Source organism: Giraffa tippelskirchi, chromosome 6 (assembly GCF_054371585.1).
Source record: "Giraffa tippelskirchi isolate mGirTip1 chromosome 6, T2T-mGirTip1v1.2.pri, whole genome shotgun sequence".
Taxonomy (NCBI): domain Eukaryota; kingdom Metazoa; phylum Chordata; class Mammalia; order Artiodactyla; family Giraffidae; genus Giraffa; species Giraffa tippelskirchi.
Genome location: NC_137280.1, coordinates 84,272,924 through 84,296,223, shown reverse-complemented (window position 1 = coordinate 84,296,223; position 23,300 = coordinate 84,272,924). Strand labels below are relative to the sequence as shown.

The 23,300-nt window shown below is 50.1% G+C and overlaps 1 protein-coding gene and 1 non-coding gene across 7 annotated transcripts; one reads left to right on the top strand and one right to left on the bottom strand.

Moving 5' to 3' along the window:
- Positions 1-1,231: 1,231 nt before the first annotated feature.
- Positions 1,232-21,900, top strand: NIBAN3 (niban apoptosis regulator 3). Of its 6 annotated transcripts, none has more exons than XM_081496451.1 (16): positions 1,232-1,262; positions 3,530-3,608; positions 4,994-5,124; positions 8,199-8,324; positions 8,890-9,004; positions 10,901-11,068; positions 11,791-11,906; positions 11,989-12,093; positions 12,286-12,448; positions 13,060-13,250; positions 15,040-15,198; positions 16,442-16,558; positions 16,639-16,746; positions 17,696-17,807; positions 19,626-19,709; positions 21,741-21,900. In XM_081496451.1, the coding sequence occupies exons 1-16, from the start codon at positions 1,254-1,256 to the stop codon at positions 21,803-21,805; spliced, it is 1,848 nt and encodes a 615-aa protein (XP_081352577.1). In that variant the 5' UTR covers positions 1,232-1,253; the 3' UTR covers positions 21,806-21,900. The 6 variants fall into 6 exon arrangements, with proteins under 6 accessions (XP_081352577.1, XP_081352580.1, XP_081352581.1 ...); XM_081496454.1 differs by lacking the exon at positions 1,232-1,262 and adding an exon at positions 2,617-2,868; XM_081496455.1 differs by lacking the exon at positions 1,232-1,262 and adding an exon at positions 2,651-2,913.
- Positions 14,045-14,116, bottom strand: TRNAE-UUC (transfer RNA glutamic acid (anticodon UUC)). The gene has a single exon. It is a non-coding gene; the product is annotated as a tRNA-Glu (tRNA).
- Positions 21,901-23,300: the final 1,400 nt, after the last annotated feature.

Genomic DNA, 23,300 nt, shown 5'->3' with positions numbered 1-23,300 from the left:
GCCTTCTCTTTGTGTGTCTTTCCGTGTCCTGTCCTGTCCTTTTTTTCTTTTGGTTTGTCTTGTTTTTTCTTTGGCCATGCTCCTAGGTTTATGGGATCTCAGTTCCCAGACCAAGGATTGAACCTGGGCCACAACAGTGAAAGCCCAGAATCCTAACCACTATGCCACCAGGGAACTCACTCCCATCCTCTTCTGATAAGGACCCCTGACCTTGGACATAAGGCTACCCTAAGTCCTAAATCTTGAGAGTTCGTCTCAAGATCCTTAATTCATTATGTCTATAAAAATGCTTATTCCAAATAAGGTCGCATTCTGAAGTTGCAAGGGTTAGGACATGGACTTAACTCTTTCAACTGTATTAAAATAACACATAACATAATTACCATCTTAACCATTTTTATACATTCAGTGGTTTCAAATACATTTACATTTTTAAGCAGCCATCACTTCCATCCATCCCCATAACTCTTTTCATCTTATAAATCTAAAACTCTGTATTTGGGACTTCCCTGGTGGTCCAGTGGCTAAGACTCTGTGCTCCCAATGCACGGGCCCCAGGTTTGATCGCTGATCAGGGAACTAGATCCCACATGCCGCAACTAAGACCCAGTGTGGCCAAATAATTAAATAAAAATAATATATATGTATAAATATGTGTATATATTTGTTTATTTAAAAACTGTATACTTATTAAATGCTCACTTTCTATTCTCTCCTCTCCCCAGCCCTGGCAACCACCATTCTGTTTTCTGTCTTTATGAATTTTTTTTTTTAAGTATAGTTGATTTACAATGTTGTGTTAATTTCTGCTGTACAGTACACTATTCAGTCACACATACATATACATTTTCTATATTCTTTTCCATCCATCGTTTATCATAGGATATTGAATGTTCTCTGTGTTACACAGTAGGACCTTGTTGCTTATCCTATATCTTTATGATTTTGACTGCTCTTAAGTGCTTCATATAATTAAAATCATACAGTATTTGTATTAATGTGATGGGCTTATTTCACTCTGCATAGTGTCCTCAGGATTCATCTATGTTGTAGTGTGTGTGAACTTCCTTCGTCTTTAAAATATGATCATATCACATTTTAGTCATTTATTCATCAATCGGCGGACACTTGGGTTACTTCTGTGTTTTGCTATTGTGAATAATGCTGCTGTGAACAAGGGTGGACAAATATCTCTTCCAGAGCCTCCTCTCACTTCTTTCAACAGACATCCAGAAGTGGAATTGCTGGGTCATATGCATATGGTAATTCTATTTTTAATTTTTGGAGGACCCTCCATATTGTTTTCCATAGCTCTTGTATCATTTTTATATTCCCACCAACAGTACAGAAGGATTCCAGTTTCTCCACATCCTGGCTTGCTTGTTTTCTGGTTTCTTGATAGTGGCCTGTAGACATTATCCTTTAGGGGGACATGGTTCAACCCTCTCCACACTCACTTGGCTGAACTCCCACTGCAAACCCAGGGCCCGGGTGACTTCTGCACCTGGCCCTGCTGCAGGTCTGCTCAGAACCTTGAATGCGCCTAGGCACTGCTTCTTTGCCTCAGGGCTACAGCATTTCCCCAGAGTGTGTCTGCCTGTGGCCCACCTGGCTCCAGGGGCCAGGGCAAGCTGGTGGGCGAGGGGCGTGGGAACTGAAACCTCAAATCCGAAACCACAGAAAGTGAAGTTTCTTTCAACGTCTTGTCTGGGTTGATCACTCAGATGTGAGAGTGAGGAAGTGGGACCGATTCTGAACGGAAACCGAGGAAGGTGGAGGAGAGGTTTGGAAGGAAAGCAGCTCAGCCGTGACCTTGGGCAACAGCAGGTGTCATGACCCCTGAAGCCGCAGGTGGAGGCTGAGAAGTGAAGGGAAAGTGATGAGACAGTTACAAAGACCCCATGTGGAGGGCCCTGCCTGAGGCGTGTCACTTCTCCTGTACCCCTCTCCGCATAGCAGCAGCTGTTCCTGCTCCAGACCTGCCTGTGGCTCCCCTTTGTCTTCATAGTGAAACCCATCCTTCTCACTTGACCCACAAGCCCCCATGTGGCCCCTGTAATCCCCTACCCTCCTACCTAACATCTACTCCCCAATCAGTCTCCTCCAATCCATCCACCTTGTATTCTTCCTGGAACCGGCCAAGCTCATTCCCACCTCAGGGCCTTTGCATGTGTTGTGCTCGCTGCTCGGTATTCTTTCTCCTCCAGCTTTTTGCATGGCTTGGCCCTTGTTTCCTTCAGATCTTGGTGCACCATAACCTCCCTGACCCCTCCTTGCCCCTAGCATTTTTTCCTATTCCATGTTTCTCCCTTATCCATACTGTCTGACAGTTTTGTTGTTGTGCTAACTAGTGGTCCATGGGGGCTGGACCGTGTGGTCTGTTTTGCCCACATTTGCATCCCCTGCTCAGGGATGGCACTCAGGCTATTATGGAGTGATGTTGAAAACAGAAATTCTGTGGAATTGGTGAAGATTACAGTCAGATGTTCCTGGTTTAAACAAAATGGAGATTTAGCTTTTCCTCTGGAGGGAGGCCACCCAGAACTGGTGGAGCAATGTCATGAACTCTTTGGGGACGCTGCAACTGACATCATAGTTGTGCCATTGTCATCATGTGAGTTTTACCTCCTGGTCCAAAGTGGCTGCCTATGCTCCAGCCATCATGTCCACGTTGTACCCACTGGAATTTGATGCTCTCTTCATCTGAAATCCTGTGAAAACCCCATCTGATCACATTTCAGTCTGAAATGTACACCTTCCTTCCTCCCTGCCTGCCTTTCTGTCTTTCCTCCCTCCCTCCCTCTCTTCCTTCCATTGCCAAACACTGAGGACTGCTTTGTGCCAGGCAGTGGAAAAACAGGTGAAGGGGTAAGGAGACCCAACTAATTCAACACAGTCCTCTGCTGTAGACAGGTAAAGCAGGACCTGAAGGGACATGTCCCCCCCTGTCTACAGCAGAACAGTGGCTCCCCACCTACTCTTGCCCTAGCACAAACCCCAAGACTGGAGGTGTCAGTACAGTTGTGTCTTCCCAACCTGGGGCTGGGCTAGGCCTGAATCCTCTTAGGCCTCAGAATCACCTCTCATGGGTACAGATGAGGGGACAGGTACATGATTTGGATGCCCTATCCTTGCCTTCTCCCTGCTTCCCTGCCCTCCCCACATTAACAGTTGATCTCATGTGCTGCCAGATGTCTGCCCTTCATCCACCCTCCAAGGCCAGCTAGGTCTTTTTTCTCCACCCGCACCCTGGGGCAGCCCCTATAGAAACCACCAGTTCTGGGGAACTTGGCCCAGGGGAAGCAGGAGGACACAGGTGCAGGGTGAGGCAGGCGGGGCAGGGGGCAGGGCAGAGTGGGGAGCAGGTATCCCACGCCCGCACACACTGGGACTGTGCTCTGGTTTTGGATCCTGAGCGGCTGGTCTTGTAGCATTCGGGCCCCTCAGGTCACCTTGCTCCAAGGGCGGCCCCTGAGCTGAGGAACCTGGGGCATTGTGGGGAACAGAGGGGTGTTTACTTCACTCTCAGGGGAGCCCAGGAGACGGCAGCAGGATGGGAGGGCGCCCCTCAAGCCCCCTGGACAAACAGCAGCAGCAGCACCTGAAGGGTGAGTGAGGTGGGAAGGAGCCCAATGTTGGCAGGTGGGATTTAGGGCTGGGTTGTCAGCTACACAGGATGTCCTATTAATGTGAATTCTAGAAAAACAATGAATACTTACTTTAGTGTGTCTCAAATTTTGTGTGAGGGCATATTTGTGCTGAAACAAAGTATTCCTTAGTTACCTGCAATTCAGATTTAATTGGTGTCATGTACTTTTATTTGGTTAAATGTGGTAATCCTACTTGGGACATGGGTTCAGTTGTGGGGGGGGACCAGGAGGGAAGAGCCCCGAACCTAACCAGATGTGGAAGGATCCTCTCAGGCGGGCAGGGACCAATAGGCCCCCTGTGTGGACCTCAGGGACTGAGTCACAGATCTTCTTTTGAGACAAAGAAGGGCCAGTGTCCTTCACACTCCATACCTACAGCTGAGCACTCACTGGGTCATGTGCACTGAGGATATGGGGGGGCTCACATAGACCAAGAAGCAAGGTCAAGCTATCATTACATGAATGGATTCAATAAGCTACTCTGCAGAGGGTTGAAGATTTTTTCTGTAGTGGCTTAAACAAGATATTTATTCTCTCTCTTATAGAGGGTTAGAATCCCTGAAGAAGGAAATGGCAATGCCTGGGAAATCCCATGGACAGAGGAGCCTGGCGGGCTCCGGTCCACAGGGTTGCAAAAGAGTTGAACATGACTGAGTGACTAAACAACAACAGCATAGAGGGGAACAGTGGAAGGCAGGCTGATGATACACAACCCAACGCCTCCCGTCTCATGGTTTACCATGCGTGGCTTCTGTGCCTGAGGTCACCGCCTGACCCAGAACTGCTGCTCAAGCTCCAGTCATTAGATCCACATTCCAGTCTGCTCGATGGATGTGTTGTAGACACAGTTAAGTGCACACATCTTAGAACAGCTTGAAGAGCTCTAACACTTGTGTAATCACCTCCTAGATCAGGCTACAGGACACGTCCATCACCCCAGAAAGTTCCCTTGTGCTGGGTGAGGTTTTTAAAGATTTTGATAGACTCCTCAGCTAAGGGGCACAAGGAAATTTTCGAATGCAATGATCTGTTCTTTATCTGTGATGATTTCACAGGCGTGTGCATGTGTCAGACTCATTACCATCTGTGATTTATACAATTAAGGTGTGTTGTACATCGGTTATAAATTAAGCCTGAGTCCCTTAACTCCCCTGCCCCCCACCAACTCCCCTGTGGATAAAAACAGTGGAGGGTTAAGGATGAATGGAATTGGAGCTTGTCTTTCGGGGAAGCTTTGGGGTGTGGGTAGGAATCCATAAGTAGCTTCTCTGCCTGTTTGGCCTCCACTCCGGCAGGTTGAGAGGACCTGATTCAGCCACCTCACCATCCTCTTGTCCCTGCAGGCCAGGTGGACACCCTGCTGAGGAACTTCCTGCCTTGCTACCGCCGGCAGCTGGCAGCCTCGGTCCTGCGGCAAATCTCCAGAGAGCTGGGCCCCCAGGAGCCAGCCAGATGCCAACTGCTGCAGAGCAAAGTGGGTGCCACAAGGGGGAGGGGGCGCGGAGCAGGCAAGGCTGGGGAGGCGGTTTGTTTGAAGGTCCCTCTTCACATCTTTGCCCTTGCTGGAGCCACGACCTAGGGTGACTTAAAAATTCATTCTTGGAATGCAATAATGACATTTGCAGCCACGTGGATGAAGCTAGAGATTGTCATACAGAGTGAAGTAAGTCAGAGAAGGAGAAATATCATATGACATCCCTTACATGTGGACTCTAAAAAGAAATGATACAAATGAACTTACAAAACAGAAAGAGACTCATAGACTTAGAGAAGGAACTTATGGTTGCCAGGGGGAAGGATGTGGGGAAGGGATAGTTGGGGAGTTTGGGACGAGCAGGTACACACTGCTTTATTTAAAATGGAAAACCAACAAGGGCCTGCTATATAGCACAGGGAACTCTGCTCAATGTTATGTGGTAGACTGGATGGGAGAGGAGTTTGGGGGCAGAAAGGATACAAATAAGAAAAAAAAAGATTCATCCTTTGAACAAACATTCACTAAGCATCAACCGCCTGCCACATCCCTGGTTGGATGCTGGGGGGTGCGGGGGTGGTGGTGCTAAGTTACTTCAGTTATGTCTGACTCTTTGCGACCCCATGAACTGTAACCCATCAGGCCCCTCTATCCACGGGATTCTCCAGGCAAGAATTCTGGAGTGGGTTGCCATGCCCTCCTTTAGGGCATCTTCCCAACCCAGGGATCGAACCCACATCCCTTATGTCTCCTGCATTGGCAGGCAGGTTCTTTACCACTAGTGCCACCTGGGAAGCCCCACCAGGGATGCTGGGGACATGATAGTAACTGAGAGAGATTTCCCTCTGCCCTCTGGGCTCACAGTCTAATTGGGAGAAATGATGAGTTAGTTATCAAGCTAACGTATCATGATGCAGGATAACCCCTGATAGGTGCTAGGAAGACAAATTGAAAGGTGGTGTTGAGGGTGGGAAGCTGGGGTGTAGGAGGTCCCTTCTGAGCTGAGATATAAAGGATGAGACAGAGCCAGAACATTCTGGAACCCACATCGGAAGGTCATTTTGGGAGAGGGCACAGCCAGTACAAAAGCCCTGAAGTTGGAAAAGGTGTGGCCTGGCTGAGTGTAGTTCCCAAAGGCACAGCATGCCCATTGGACCCCCAGGCCTTTTCACGTGCCATCCTCCCTATGCCATCCCATACTTTGGCTGCTACTTCTTCCAAGAAGCCTTCCTTGATTACCATCACCCTTGCCTGAGTTGGGCACCTCCTCTGGAACCCCCTGTCTGTCTGCTTCTCCAGCGCAGCTCCAGGGTCACAGGTCTGCCTCCTCCATTTGTCTGCTTTGTAAGGACAGGGTTCAAGTCTTATTTCCCCTTCCCCCTCACTTCTTGTGCCCATGTGGTGCCTGCACCTAGTAGGGGCTCAGGAAGAGTGTGTCAGTGGAACAAAAGAGCCTGGAGCTGCCCATTCTCAGCTCCAAATGTCTTCTGAGCTGGATGATGGTGCCCAGGATCTCCACATGCCCTGCCCAACTTACTCCATCTTCACCAGCCTCAGAAGATGAGTCTTTGACCATTGAGGAAACAAAAGCACAGAGAGGTGAAGTGACCTGTCTGAGGTCACACTGCCAGCAAGAGGCAGAGGGGAGATTGGAACCCAGAGCCCACAGTCCATATGACACTAGGTCATCTGTCCCAACCAGGGCTCTGAGATTTCCTCTTGGAAATCTGGGCTCCCTGGTATTGTGGACACAGAGCCCACTCCCACCTGGGATGCCACCTGTCCTGCTTGGGGCACCGCGGGGCCTGGGTGTTGCCCCCACCTGCACCTTCCACCACCTGCTGGTCCCAGCCACCTGGCCAGGGCACAGCTGATGTTGGGGTTCAAGCAGCATGGAGGGATTTCCTCTCACTTCAGTTGGAATATTTTCTTTAACATTTATTTTTTATCTATTTGCATTAGGTATATCATTTCTATAATAACATTTTAACAATATTGCTGTGAAAAATGTCAGACCCAGGAAGAGGGATGGAGAATCATTTAACAAACATCTTAGTTCCCACTACTCTACCAAAGAATTGAAACATCACTAATGCTGGTCATTTAGTCATCAAATATTTACCAAGTGCCGACTGTGTACCAGGCACCACTCTGGGGCCCAGTCGTGGGGCAACACAATTCAGGTGGACAGGTAGTGAGATGATCAGTAAAGAAAATAAAACAAGTTAATGTCTCATCCTGCCTGAGGGAGGGGCCTGTGGACAGAGGCCTGGCCATTTCTCATAAACTTAAACTAACACCTGTTCCATGATCTAGCAATCCCACCCATATCAGTTAGCTATACACTGCAAAATCGCTCCTTCAAACAACACACGTTTATCTTTTAAAAAAAATGTTTTTAAATTTATTTTTGGCTGTACTGGGTCTTCGTTGCACTGTGCAGGCTTTCTCTAGTTGCAGCAAGCAAGCAGGGGCTACTCTTAAGTTGCAGTGCATGGACTTCTCATTGCAGTGGCTTTTCTTATTGCAGGGTTGGGGCTATAGGGTGTGCAGGCTCAGTAGTTGCAACTTATGGGCTCCAGAGCGTGTGGGCTCAGAGTTGTGGTGCCCAGGCTTAGCTGCCCCATGGCATGGAATCTTTCCAGACCAAGGGTCAAACCCATGTCCCCTGCTTTGGCAGGCGGATTCTTTACCACTGGACCACAAAGAACATCCCAACACACATTTATCATCTCAGTTACGCTGGGTCAGGAATCTAGATGGGGCTTCGCTAGGTCCTTTCTTTCAGTTTCTCACTGGCTGCAATCAAGATGTTGGTCAGGGCTGGGGTCTCATATGAAGCTCAAATGGGGGGGAATCCCCTTGCAAGTAAATTGGAGATAACAAAAGTGTCCGCCTCGATTCGTATTTGGAAGTGAATGCTGTGAGCATGTGTGATAATAAAACATCACAACAGCAGCTCCCAAGTACTTTGTACTTGGGGGCACCCAGGTCACAGCATGAGCTGTCCAGGGGATTTGGACACTGGGACACTGTCAGATGCTTCTGACATCTGCCTGCCCATCCTCCCACAGAAGCTACCCCGAGTCCGTGAGCACCGAGGGCCCCTGACCCAGCTGCGGGGTCACCCACCCCAGTGGCAGCCAACCTTCTGTGTTCTGCGTGGGGATGGCCGCCTGGAGTGGTTCAGCCACAGGGAGGTGAGTGGCTTACAGTCCATCTACCTCTCCGTCCCATCCTCCCCAGTGTGGGTTTGGGGTCCAGTTCCCAGCATAGCCCCCTCCTTTCTTCAGTCATCAATATGAATCAAGGTCATCTGTGTCCTTGGCCCCAGATGGGCAACCATCTGCTGCTGTACCAGGTGGGTAAACTGAGGCCCAGACCAGGGTAGGGACTCACTTGTGGTCATCAGCAGAGTAAGGTTGAAACCATGTGAGGCCTTTGCATATCCCACTTGTGTCCTGCTTCCCAGCTGGGGAATTCTTGTCTCCCTGGGACTCAGTTCTCACCTCTGTGAAATGGGATGATGATGGTCTACGCCACATGGGGCTGTGAGGATTCGATGAGATAGTCCTCATATAGCACTTCGGACTGGCCTAACACACAGTGGGTACTGGGTGCTCCACTGTGGGGAAGGGGGGAGGGGTGGCGGCAGGGAGGTGCGTTAACCCCAGTTAACCCCAAATCTTCCCCCGATCCCATGTTGGGATATAGAAGCCACTGTTTAGACCTGTCCCAAGACAGTTCTTTGGATGCCTTTTGCAGGAATATGAAAATGGGGACCGTCCACTGGGCTCCACGACCCTGACGGGGTACACAGTCCTGACTTCCCAACGTGAATATCTTCGCCTGTTGGATGCTCTCTGCCCAGACTCCTCAAGTAAGGCTCCTGGGGACCCCAAGAGCCGGTTTCTCTACTTTTGCACTGCTGATACTGGAGCCAGATCATTTTTTTGCAGTGAGGGCTGCCCTGTGCACCACAGGATGTTAAATAGTATCCTTGGCCTCCACCCACCAGATGCCAATAGCACTCTGCACCCCAAATGTGACAACCAAATAAAACTCCAGAAATTGCCAAGTGTCCTTAGGGGCAGCATTGCCTCTGGGTGAGCACGCTGTTTCTTTGGAAGAGAAACACCCACTCTTGTCAGGGTGAAGGAGTTAGGTCACTAAACCAGAATCAAAGCAGCAAAGGGTAAAAATGATAAAAATCTGGTGTCAGCAAGCATATAGAGAGATGGCCAGTGGTGGGCAGGAAAACTGTACAGACTTGTTAAGATTCTAATTGTTCAGTTTAGTGTTTCCAGGAGGGTTCTCCTTCCCTCCTTCCTGCCTTTACTCCCTCTCCCCATCCTCCTCCTCTTCCTGCCCCTCCAACCTCCCCTTCCTCCCCACTCCTCCTCCTCTCTCTGAATAGGGTAAGGAGCAACGTAAGTGGCTAGCATGCATCTGACTGAGGGCCTGCATCATCTCACTGACTCTGCCCAGGAGGCAGTCCCATCACTAATCACCCCATTTCATAGAAGGGGACACTGTGGCTGAGGACTACCATACCTTAAGAGATAGAGCCAAAATTACATGCTTTGGTTCACTGCAGAGCTATTCTGCTGCTTAATGATGAAAAGATGCAGCAACAAAAACCATCTGCAGAAATGTTGAAAACATGGGAGCCCACCCAAATACTCATCCTTTGGGGTTGATTAAATAAACTATGGCCTGACCCTTAGGAAGGAAATCTGTGCAGCCTCTGAAGGTATCCCAGACATGCACAGGAGCCAAAAGGCCAGTTATACCTCAGAAAACTCCACCCTGTTAAAAAATACATCCCATACAGCTTTGTGCTGTACTCCAGTAATGTCTCCCAAACTGTTAATAGTTATTATCATCTCTGGAGGCTGCGATTAAAAGACTGCATGATGAGGAATGTCCACTTCTTTCTGCGTTATTGTATTTTACTGCAGTTTGTATATATCACTCTGGAAATCTGAACAAAACACTTAAGGATTTACAAGATCCCAATTTAATTAACCTGGGCTTCCCTGGTGCCTCCGTTGGTAAAGAATTTGCCTGCAGTGCAAGAGACCACAGGCAGCCTAGGAGACCTGGGTTTGATCCCTGGGTAGGGAAGATCCCCTAAAGAAGGAAATGGCAACCCACTCCAGTATTCTTGCCTGAAAAATTCCATGCACAGAGGAACCTGGCGGGCTACAGTCCATGGGGTCACAAGAGTCAGACACAATTTAGCAACTAAACCACCATCAATTTAATTAATCGAAATAAATTCACTCATTTTTGTCCTCCCAACAGTTCTAGGTCATTGATACCACTTTTTAACCCATTTTACAGATAAGAAAACTGAGGGGTTTTTTTAGGGTGATGAAAATCTGTGCAAAGAGCTAGAAAATGGTTTGGCCAGGCATGAATCTAGGCCTAGCTGACTCTAGCACCCTCCAGCAAGCAGGGCTCAGATCACATGCCAATTCAGACAGTTGCTGGTGGCTGCCCAGACCGCTGTGTCGAGGAGAATGCTGAGATGGATTATTAATATCTGCCCTGGGCACACCTCCTCCTGGGACTGAGCTGAAATAAGGATCTTCTAAGCATTTCAGTATTCTTGCGAAAATTCCATGGACAGAGGAGCCTGGTGGGCTACAGCCCATGGGGTCACAAAGAGTCAGACATGACTTGAGCAATTGAGCTCACACACACACAAGTATTTCATGGTGAATGAAGGGAATGAATGAATGAAGACGGGAGCTTCTCTGTCTGCTTTCAGGAGACCATATACAGGAAGAGCCTGATCCCCTCTTGGAAATGCCTGTTAGCTCCCCCCTGTTCCTGCAGCATCCCTTCCGCCAGCACCTCTGTTTCTCTGCAGCCACAGGGGAAGCGCAGCGTGCCTGGAGACTAGCCCTGCAGGGCGGCATCCGGCTTCGAGGCACAGGTGGGTCCTGGCAAAGGGCAGGCAGTGGTGGGGTGCAGAATCTGGGGTCAGATGGCTCTGATCCTGCTGGCTGTGGAATCCTCTCCAAGCCTCAGTTTCCTTATCTATAAAATGGATCGTGGGGAAGGACAGAGGGGAAACAGGCAATTATGCATGGCCAGGGCTGTAATGAGGGCACAGGCCTGTGGGAGTTTAGCCTGGGGATCACGGAGGGGAAGTCAAAGCTGGAGTCTCAAAAAGATGAGGGACCAGCAGGTCAAGAAGAGGAACAGAATTGACACATACAGTTGGGCAGGTTGTTGACTGAACACATGTACCTAACTGGAGAGGCAATTGGAGACTGCCTTGGGACCCGGGTGGTGACTGCCTGTAGGTGATGTCTTTTCCTAAATGGCATGGCATCAACAGGAATTGAAGCCAACTGCAGGAGATAGTGGAGGACAGAGGAATCTGGCGTGCTACAGTTTATGAGGTCACAAAGAATCAGACACAACTGAGCATCTGAACAACAACAAAACATAAAGCTCGCTTACGGGCTGATGATGGTCTTAGGGAGGTGTGCTTCCTGCGGAGGGCAATTCTTTGTGCAAAGGTCTGGTAGTGGTTGACCTAGCTGTTTGAACCTGGCGAGGAGGTGGAGGGCTTCCTCCTGAGGTGATGGGGAGCCAGGCAGCCTGAGAGCAGGGGAGGGATGGGTGGACACTTAGGAGTCCCCCCCTCAGTCCTGCAGCGAAGTCAAGCGCCAGCAGCCCGTGCCTTCCTAGATGCCATACGGCTCTACCGGCAACGACACGGCCAATTTGGCAACGATGACGTGACCCTAGGCTCCGACGCTGAGGTCAGTGCCGCACCAGGCCGCACCCGGCACCCCCAGGACCCCTCTAGGCCCACCGAAGCACCCATGGCCACCTCTCCCGCAGGTGCTGACCTCGGTACTGATGCGGGAGCTGCTGCCAGCGCTGCGAGCCCAGACCCTGCCTGGCCTGCGAGGAGCTGGCCGCGCCAGGGCCTGGGCCTGGACCAAGGTAGGCACAGGGTCGAGGAGGTGGAGTAGGGACCCTCAGGAGACCAGGAGGGGGATAGGAGTCGGACTTGAGTGCCCAGTTTCTCTGCGCGTCTCTCTGTGCCTGTCTCTGTCTGTCCCTCTCATCCCCGCCCCGTCTTGGCGGTCTACCGCGCTCCTGGCCCTTGTGGGGTCCCGTCGCTTGTCTGAGCAGCTCCTGGATGCCGTCCACGCTGCAGTTCTGGCTGGGGCCTCCGCGGGGCTTCGCGCCTTCCAGCCCGAAAAGGACGAGCTGCTCGCGGCCCTGGAGAAGACAATCCGCCCAGACGTGGATCAGATGTTGCGGCTGCGGGCGCGCGTGGCTACGGGGCTGAAGGGTGCGGTTCAGGGGCGTGGCCTAGAGGGGCGGGGAGCCCTAGAGAAGGAAGGGGAACTGGTTGGGTGTAAGGGGTGGAGGCCGATGATCTGGAACCCGGAGACCTAGCAGGGGCAGGGCCAGAAAAGGGAAGGGCGGGGCCGAAGTGGGAGAATGGCCGTGGTTTTGAGGTTTAGGCTGAGGGTGGAGCGAGACAAGGGCCGAGTCAAGAGGAAGGGCGGGGCCGCGGGAAGGGGGAGAGCCAGGGATGCAGAGGGGAGACTCCAGACCCTGACTGGGTGGGGAGAGGGGCCGAGGCATTGGCAACAGTGGGTCTGACCCGGGTTGTGGGTTGTCCGGTCAGACAGCGGAGATGGCTCCTACTCAGCTCAGTAACAAAGAGAACTGGGTTGGAATCCGGACTCAGCCTCCCAGTGTGCGACTTTTGAGCTGATCCTCATCGCACCTGAAGCCTCTGTTTTCTCATTTGTAAAATAGGGTAGAGGAGGATGCTCAGAGTCTGCGCTCCCATCTTCCTCGCCCTGTTGAGCCAATAGTCGCACACCTTCCCCCTCCCCTCTCCTATTTGCTGAGCACCTGGAGGAGATCCAGGCCAGTGTCTTCCACTCGCAGCCGAGGTCCAGGGCCCCCTGGAGTCGTGCCTGCGCGGGAAGGTGGATGCACAGCTGCCCCGGATCACGCAGACGCTGCTGAGCACTGTAGAAGCCGAACTCACAGCGGTGCGGACCCTCCTAACCCAGGGCATGGACCGCCTGTTCCGCCTCCTGCGTGGGAGCTCCTCCAGCACCCAGCTGCGGAAGGAGGTGAGCTGCAGGGGCTCTGGATTCATCGGGCCTATGGGCAGTGTCAACTTTATGGAAGAGTCACGTGAACCTTGCGTCTTTCTTGTTTGAAAATCTCTGAACTTTCTTCTAGGCTGCATTTTACTTAGGGTGGGCCATGATGGGTGGGGAGGAGTAAGAGGACAAGATTAGCGATTTAGTAACATTAATCTGGAGTCACCTTACCTGAAAACTCTTCCTCCTCCCATTCACTTGTTTGGCCACAGCCCACCCCATCTCCTGAGACAGAATTCTGCTCTATGCAGGTCAGCTCAGTTCTTCTGATATGAAATGAGAGCATACTCTATGCCAAGAAGCATTCAACTTGTTAAGTGTCTGTTGTCCTTTAAAATGAAACAGCCAGTTATTTTACAAAAAAAAAAAAACATTTTAGGGAGAGAGAGACAGCCTCCACATTGCAATTTGGGACATGCAAGCTAGGGCAAAACCATAGGCACGTCTGACAAAGGGGAGGAACATTACTTTATAGAGAAAAAGGAGGAAGTTGGGAGGGGTGACTTTGAAGGAAAGCAGGAGTTCAGCATGGTGACACTTTCTCATTGGCTGAGTGGTGGTAGTTTCTCATTGGTTGAGGCTGTTACTGGGTAAGGGGAAAATCTTCCTCCTGTGGGAGTGGTAAAGCAGTAATTTTCTTTTCCCTGTTTGGAGTCTGCAGAGGGCAAGGAGTGGCAATGCGTGAGAGCTCTCCCTTTAGGGCTTAATGGCTTCATTTTATTTATTTATTTGGCCCAGCCACTCGATGTGTGGGATCTCAGTTCCCTGACCAAGGATTGAACCTGGGCCATGGCATTGAAAGTGCCAAATCCTAACCACTAGACTGCCAGGGAACTCCCACGACTTCATTTTAAATGAGGTTTCCAGTATTCTTGCCTGGAGAATCCCACTAACAGAGGAGCCTGGTGGGCTACAGTCCACAGGGTCTTAAAGAGTCAGGCACTACTGAGTGACTAACATTAACACTCCCTTTATTAATCTTCACATCTCCGTTTCATAATCACCTCCTCCAGAAATTTTCCCTGGTCCTTTCTGCAGCTGCAGCTGCTTATGCTTCCCTCCTCATATGAGCATTTATACACCACTATAGTTGTTTGTCTCGGAGAAGGCAATGGCACCCCACTCCAGTACTCTTGCCTGGAAAATCCCATGGACGGAGGAGCCTGGTGGGCTACAGTCCATGGGGTCGCTAAGAGTCAGACACGACTGAGCGACTTCACTTTCACTTTTCCCTTTCATGCACTGGAGAAGGAAATGGCAACCCACTCCAGTATTCTTGCCTGGAGAATCCTAGGGACGGCAGAGCCTGGTGGGCTGCCGTCTATGGGGTCGCACAGAGTCGGACACGACTGAAGCGACTTAGCAGCAGCAGCAGCAGCATAGTTGTTTGTCTAAATTCTATCTACTCCAACTTTTGTGTGAGCAATTTGAGGGAAAATACCACTTTGGATTATTCCACTTCTGCAGCCCCAGGATCCAGCACAAAGAGAACATCAGGTGATGGCATTGGTGGGACAAGGGTTGGGTGTGCCCATTTCCCCTCAGTCATGCCATCACCACATTATCATTTTTTTCAAGTTTCACCATTTTATGTCCATCACACCATGCCTCACCCTTATTGTACTTTTTTTTTGGTGACAACTGAGTTGGGATGTGTTTCCAGTTGTGTTTCTCCTTCAGTGAATTGGCTCTGAGGCCCTTGGCCCTGCTTTTCCACTGGTGGTGTTTTTCTCACCTGACTGTCATTGGAATGCAGGTGTACTCATTTGGGGAGATGCCATGGGACCCAGAGCTGATGCAGATTTGCTACCGAGAGGCCAAGAGGAGCCGGGGGAAGCTGGGGCAGCTGGCAGCACTGTTTGGCTTCTTTGGAACACAGAGCCTGGTGTTTGGGGCCCAGGATCTCGCACAGCAGGTAAGGGTTAGTGGGAGGCTGGGAGGAGATGAGGCAAGGATGGCAGCCCCTACTTAACAGGTGCTGCGTGTGTGCTGAGGAGACCACAATGACCCAGACAGACCTGAGCCTCCCTTGCCGGGCTCCCAGTGTCAGGCAGACATGAACTCATGAGCAGGCAGTAACCACATCTGATGGACAGGGCTGTAATGGGGACACCCGAGGTGCTATGGGAACCCTGAGGGGGCACCTGATCCATCTCCAGGGTTGGGAGAGTTTCCAGGAGGAGAGGACTGCCAGGCTGGGGCAGCCATGGGAGGAATGGGAGTAGGGTATGTCCTGGGTGTGATGAAGAGTGTGGATAAGCCCTGGGAGGTGAGAGAGCTTGTCCACCTTTGGGAAAGTAAAGCAATTTAGGGACATTGGGTTGTAGATTTCAAGAGCGGGCAACGATGTGAGAGAGAGGTGGGGAGGCAGATGAAACAGGGCCTTGAGTAATGGGACTGCGGGGGCTGGGTTCTTTTCAAGGGCAATGGGAACTATAGCAAGTGTGTGAGCCGGAAAGGGGCACGAGCAAATTCAAAGTTTTTTAGAAAGCCCTGCCTGCCATGGGGAGCAGTGGCTGTTGGTGGCAGGAATGGAAGCAAGGTCTGAACCAGAACAGGTTGATGGAGAGAAGCCAGGGGTTTTGAAGGCCAAGGGGATGGGACCTGCTAATGGAAATGGTGAGTGAGAGAGACAGAGATTGAGAAGACCTGGTACTGCCTGGCCCGGTTGTTCGGTCTGCATACTGCACAAGAGGGCTCAGTCATGGTGCCTGGACTCTGGACAACTCTCTGCTCCCCATGCTGGGCCTCCTGGCACTGGATGAGGCCCAGGTCCTGAGAGGAAGAGAGTGCTATATTTGTCTTTTTTAAAATTGTATTTTTAAATATTTATTTGGCTGTTCCCAATCTTAGTTGTGGATGCAGGATCCTTGGTTGCAGCACATGGGAATCTTCAGTTGTGCCTTGCGAACTCTTAGTTGCATCATGTGGGACCTAGTTCCCCGATCAGGGAGCAAACCAGGCCTCCTGCATTGGGAGCTCAGAGTCTTAGCCACTGAGCCACCAAGAAAGTCTCAAGGGTACTGTCTCTTGGAACAAGGAGCCTGGGAGGTAGCTGGTCGGGGCAGGCTGGATACTGAGAAGGGTTCAACTGAGCAGGCCCAGGGCCCAGAAAGAGCATGGCTTTCCAAGGCTCATCTCAGCATCTCCTCCCACAGCTCATGGCTGACGCCGTGACCACCTTCCTACAGCTGGCTGACCAGTGTCTGACCACGACTCTGGACTGCGACCAGGCCACCCAGCAGCTGGAGAAAGTCAGGGGGCGTGTGCTGAAGGTGAGGTCTGCGAGGAGGGCATGGCAATGGGCCTGATTGTTCAGGAGGTTGGGGGACCAGCTGCTGTGTGTGTCATGCAGAAATTCCAGTCGGACAGCAGCTCGGTGCGGAGGAGGTTCATCCACAGCTGGCTGCTCTGCATCTTCTTGCCCTTTGTGTTGAGCCAGCTGGAGCCGAACTGCAAAGCGGTGAGCTGATGGGGGACAGGCCCTACAGAGCAACCAAGCATCATAGAGCCACCTTGATGCTTAAAGACTTTGTCCCCTGAGGCTGGGTCAGATGGCTCTTCTGGGCTCCTATAATGTCCTCTGCTTCTCCCATGACAATGCTCGATGTCTGCCATTTGAGAGCTGGCATGGAGTCCCATGTATCACATATCAGCAGGTGATACAGGCTTCAGAGAAAGGAGGAAGCAGAAAGGGAGTGTGCGTGTGGTGAGGCTTCTGAGTGGTTAGGGAGGCTCTCTTTGAGAAAATGATGCTTGAGAAGCAGTGAACTAAAGGCATGAGCCATATTCAGGGGAAGGGTGTTCTTTGCATGTGCATAGGTCCTGAGGTAGATCTGTTTCTGGTATGTTGGAAAACAGTGAAAAGGCAAGTGTGGTTGGAGCTTGGCGAGCAAGAAGGTAGGAAGTAGACAAGAGAAGAGGTCACAGGCACCTGGCTACACACGGCTTAGGGGCACTGGAAAGTGGTCTGCAGCAGGGGCCAGGCAGGAAGTGGCTGTGAGGGGACCCAGCAGGAAAACCTATACTGTTCCCACTGAGGTGTGATGTGCTTTGTTTCACCAATCCCCACAACAACCAAGGGAATAACGAGTCAAGGAGTCCATTTTAAAGATGAGGAGACTGAGGCCCAAATTTCCCTGTCTAATCAATGGACATGAGTTTGAGTAAACTCTGGGAGTTGGTGATGGACAGGGAAGCCTGGCATGCTGCAGTCTATGGGGTCGCAAAGAGTTGGACACAACTGAGCAACTGAACTGAATCAGTGACAAAGCTGGGGAAGGAGTCCATTTCAAAGATGAGGAGACTGAGGCCCAAATTTCCCTAACTAATCAGTGACAAAGCTGGGGCTGGAACCCATGTCACACACAGCCCACTCCTCTAGCTCAGCCCCTCACCTGCTTCGGTTCCAGGAGCTGCTTAAGTTTGAAGGGGACGTCCTTGCTGTGGGCAGCCCTGCCCTGACCATCGAGGGGATTTACGAGGATGTTGTCCGGGGGTTCCTGCTCCAGAGGATCAATCGAGGTGAGCCCCCCTCCCCCTACAGCTCAAGGGAGCCTGGTGACTCCTTGCTGTGTCTACTGAGCCGTACTAGAGTCCCCATTACCTCTCACTTTCTGTGAACACTAGCCTTTTGACTCAGGGCCAGGACTGGGAAAGAAGGTATCTGGGGTGGGAGAGCCTACAGGGACAGTGATGGAAGTTCCCTGAAGGAGGGGGGCACTGGAGTGGGGCTGTGAGGGATGTGTAGGAGTTCTTACGATGAAAGGAGGGAGGGAAAATTTTAAAACTGGGGGTACATATTTACATTTATTCATTCAGTAACCTCTCCCTGTTTTATTCTGAGCTGGCATTGAGGCCCCAAGTGTACTTGGACTTAGGAGTAGGCCTCTCAGGATTTCCTGGGCTGAGAAGAGGCTCCTGAATGGTCTCTTCTCCCTCCTGCCTTGTCGCTTCCTTCTTAACCCAATGCCTGTGACTACTGAGACATGTGTACTCACAGGGTAATGAGCAATGTGTAATGGTTATTCAGGGAATGCCACAGCTGACACAGAAGGAAGGAGAGGAGGCTGGAGACTGCCAGGGAAGATGTGCAGGGCCTTGCATGACAGGCAGAGGAGTTTAGACATTTCGTGGCAGGCAATAGAGAGCCATGGAGAGTGTGTGAGCAGAGGGCAACAGAGGCCAGACTGGAAGCCAGAGAGGAGCCTGAGGACCTGGTCCTGGGAGCAAACGATGGACTTAAGCAGGGGCAGAAACCAAGGGGACGGAGCCCAGGCATGAGGAAGAGGCAGAAATCAGAAGCTGTTGTTGGCCTTGGGTGTTACTGGGTACATGGGAGAGACCACAACCCTGGAAATGGTGTGGATAGACTGGAGAGGCATCCCAAAGGGCCTGGATTTGAAGGACACAAAGAAGAAGAAAGGGGATTCCCCTGGCGGTCCAGTGGTTAAGAATCTGCCTGCCAGTGCAGGGACACAGGTTCGATCCCCGTCTGGGAACTAAGATCCCATATGCCTCAGGGCAACTAAGCCCATGCACTGCAACTACTAAAGCCCATGTGCCCTAGAGCCTGTGCTCTGCAACAAGAGAGGCCAGTGCAATGAGAAGCCTGAGCACTGAAATTGGAGAGTAGCCCCCACCGCTGCAACTAGAGAAAGCCCACACAGCAACAAAGACCCAGTGCAGCCGAAAATTTAAAAAAAGATAAATAAAATTCAGTGCATATATATGTATATGTATTTTGTTTTTTTAAAAAAGAGTAAGAAGGGATGCAGAAAGAGCAGTCAGAGTTAGCAAAATTCTGGGAGCCAGAAAGTAAGGGTGAGAAGAAACTCAGAGGAGAAACTCAGAGATAGCAAAATTCTGGGAGCCAGGAAGTAAGGGTAGGAAGTTTCCTTGTTCTGTGCATGGCCAAACAAAAAGAACCCAGTTATCTTAGAATAGGGGACATTTTAAATGGAAAAAGGCTATCCTGTGGAAAAAAATTTTTAGAAAACAAGTTTCTATTCCTAGAGGCTTTACATGTCATGTGGGTGGGGTATGGTGGGTAGTTGGGGGCGGAGTTTCCATCCTGAAATGATTTGTGATGTCTGTTTGAAGGACTGTGCTGGAAGGTAGAGTAGGTCGCATTCAGGCTCAGTGAAGGTGTGAGGATTGGCTAGCAGTGTCTGCCATGGGCACAGGTATGGACATAGACTCATATGAGCCATTCCTTTAGGGTTCCTGGTTGAGATACATCCCCCATCCTTTGCCCTCCTGTGGCCTCTCTGGGAAAATTCGTGGAAGCCCTGGGATTACAGGGTTTATACACTTGGGCCCAGGGTTTCTGTTTTATTTTAGAATTGAAAAAGGCCCTTGGGGCCAGAAACATGTCCTGCATTCTGGATGACTACTCAGAGGAGCCATGGGACCAGGCAGAAGCAGGTGAGGCCCTCAGAGGTTCTTGGCCCATGCCAGTGAATTTCTGGGAGTCAGGCAGGGGAGTCTCCGGGGGGTCTCCATGGGGGTACAAGATGGTTGTGAGTGTGGGTTCTTGGATGGAGCAGCATGAACCTTGTCTGCTGACTTGGCCAGGTTGGCCAGGCTCATAGTGAACTAGGACAATGGGACGCCACAGAGTGTACCTGAGTGATAGAGGTATCCTCTGACGTGCATATGAATTTGTGTCCCATTTCTTCTTGCCAGGACTCTATAGGGCCTCTCCCAGCAGCCACTGGTTCCCAACACTGGTGGGGAAGATAGTGGTGATGGGAGTTTTGAGTTCAACTCGAACAATGCAAGGAACTGTGTTTGGGGCCGGGGCAGCCTGGCCTCCTACTATAGGACCCTACAGCAAGCTCCTTGTTGGAACAGTAAATGCATGTAGGGCTGAGGCTGTCACTGCTGGTGCTGTGGGGATCCTGAACTCCAGCCCTAAGATGGAAATGTTTTATGGAGAATTCCCTGAAATGGGACAGAAAATAGCTGGTCCAACTGGAAGCAGACCAATGGGCAAGATGTATAGAATCTGGGTGCTCAGAACCCAGGGTGGATGTAGGGATTCTGGTGTGGCTCACAGCTCCTCAACTCCCTTGGATATCACTGTTTTGAGAGCTTTGTGAATCCATCCAGCTACATGGCTCCCACATTATTTACCCACAGAAACTCTGAGATATTAAATGTAGTTTTCAGTGGCTAGCTTTTGGGGTCCTTTGCTATGTGGCAGTAGCTAACTAATACACATCCAAGCTGATCTGGGACAGCATCTCAGGGTCAATCGGGTTTCTCAGGTTGCTCAGCGGGTAAAGAATCTGCCTGCAGTGCAGGAGACGCAGGAGATATGGGTTCAATCCCTGGGTCAGGAAGATCCTCTGGAGGAGGACATGGCAACTCACTCCAGTATTCATGCCTGGAAAATCCCATGGACAGAGCAGCCTGACAGGCTACAGTCCATAGGGTTGCAAAGAGTTGGACACAACTGAAGTGACTGAGCTCAGGGTCATTTCTCAACAGATTTAAATGTCTACTAGTGGAATTTCTGAGTCAAAATATATATATCATTTCAAGGCTTATTATGACCCCTACAACCTTCACCTTACTCCTTCCTCTCCGGAAAGGCTGTGCCTTTTAATCAACTCAGAGTCAATTGCTGCAGATAAACTGATGAATATTCACACTCACTGGGATGAATGAAGATTAGACAATTTTTAAATGATTAAAATTATCCTCAAATGTCAGAATATTTGGAGATTTGAAACTAGGATGAGGGATTGTGGATGAGCTTCTTAACCTATTGTTTTTCAGTTGCTCAGTCATGTCTGATTCTTTGCGACCCCATGGACTGTAGCACACCAGGCTTCCCTGTCCTTCACCATCTCCCAGAGCTTGCTCACACTATTGTCCATTGAGTCGGTGATGCCACCCAGCCATCTTTTCCTCTGTTGTCCCCTTCTCCTCCTGCCTTCAGCCTTTCCCAGCATCAATTTAACCAGAATCTAATTGGTGATGGGGTTTTACTTCTAGTCTTTTGCACTGACAGCTAATGCCACTGTGGGTAAATCCCCCAAGGTGAAATCTCAGGGTTTAGAGCATATATGTTTGTCATTTCAGTAGCAGTTTCCAGAGTGCTGTCCATCAGGGTGGTCCCACCTGGTACCCCTCACCTGGAGGTGGACCATTTCCCCACAGGCTGTCAGCTGACTTGGGATTTCTCAGATCTTCTGGGTGAAAAACATCTCAGCATCATTTTAATGAACATATCTTCTTGGGGATGAGGTGGAGAGTCTTTTCATGTGTTTAGGAGCCTCTCTGTGAAACTCTATTTCTCTCGGTGGCCACATAGGTATCTTCTGGGGGCTTTTACATTTCTATTAAGCTTTTCTCACTAAGCTTCCATTTCCTAGGTATTTATTATATTCCAGGCACTTGATATGTCCAAATGTTTTGGCATCATTACGATACTTTTCCATTTTACAGATGTAGAAACTGAGGTTCGGAGAGGGACTTGCTCCAGGCAACCAGGCCCCAGCACTGAGGTCTAGCCACTATGCCCACTGCCTCCTCCGGGAACATTCCAGCGCTGAAGCTCTGCCCACACTTACCATCATTCTCAACGGATAAATATCTACTTGTGGAATTTCTGAGTCAAAACATATGTATCATTTCAAGGCTTATTATGACCCCTACACCTACACCTTACTCCTCTCCGGAAAGGCTGTGCCTTTTATTAACACTCCCACCAACAGTATTTGTGCATATTCTCCTTTCCAAACACTGGGACTTTTCATAAAAGGAAGACTGCCAATCTAATAGACACACACAGATTGCATTGTTTTAATTTCTTTGATGACTATGTGCATGCATGCTAAGTCACTCAGTTGTGTCTGACTCTTTCTGACCCTTTGGACTGTAGCCCACCAGGCTCTTCTGTCCATGGGATTCTCCAGGCAGGAATCCTGGAGTGGGTTGCCATTTCCTTCTCCAGGGGATCTTCCCGACCCAGGGATTGAACCCTCATCTCTTACGTCTCCTTCAGTGCGAGGGGGATTCTTTACCACTGGCGTCACCTAAAAATATCTCTACTGACCATTTATATGTTTGTGTATTTTTGTTTTGCTTTGTTTTAGTGAGTTGCCTGTTCAGAGCTTTTATCTACTTTTCTCTTCAAGAGAGTTTATCTTTTTCTTATTGATCTCTAATAACTCTTTATATATTAAGGATATTAATAGTTTTGTGATACACGCTATAGATTTTTTTCCCCCTCAGCTTTCTGTGTGCCTTTGGGATTGTTTCAGTTCAGTTCAGTTTACTTGCTCCAAATCTTAACTTAGTGTCAAGTTTCCCAGCTGACAGTAGAGTTTTTACTGGTTTCCCCCTGACTGCCAGAAGCCATCAGTCCACTGGAGGTTGGCAGCTTCTGCACATCACAAGCCTTCCAGCTGCTTCCGGCACCAGTCCCAAGAGGGATTTTCCCAGTGTTTTTCTCAGTTCAGCTTTCAGAGGGAGGACATGAGACTCCCTGGTTTTCTCCCATTCTGCCCTGGAATGTTCATCCTCCCCCAAAAGAATGAGATTTTCCTTAGCTTTCCCTCCTAAACTTTTGACTCATGTCCCTTGAGCCATTGAGGATACACAATCTGTGCTCTGAATTTTACTTAACAATATTGAGCCTCCCCCCACCGCTCAGGTTAACAAACATCTGAGCATCTTAAAACAATTTTTTATAATGACACAAAAGCAATCAGGGAAGCCTGTTCATGGGGTCGCAAAGAGTGGGACACGACTTAGCAACTGAATAACAACAAAAAGTGATTAGAAACACATTAGATTATTGGGAAAAAATAGATTATTGAAAAACAGTCCCCTTGTAGCATTTCTAGGGAAACGCCCACCTTGTCTCCAGAGCGTGTGCTCAGCGAGTTCTATCCTCTGACAATCCTGAGGTCGTTATGACTCCATTTTACATATGGACAAACGGAGGCTCACACAGCGACCCCACGCGGGGGCTGGATTTATAGCCAGGTCTGGGGACTCCAG

Bases quoted from the DNA above. Each gene is read 5' to 3' on its own strand.
- NIBAN3 (XM_081496451.1), top strand. The intron at 8,325-8,889 runs GTGAGTGGCTTA...TGCCTTTTGCAG, and splicing joins AGTGGTTCAGCCACAGGGAG to GAATATGAAAATGGGGACCG. The intron at 12,094-12,285 runs GTAGGCACAGGG...TTGTCTGAGCAG, and splicing joins GGGCCTGGGCCTGGACCAAG to CTCCTGGATGCCGTCCACGC.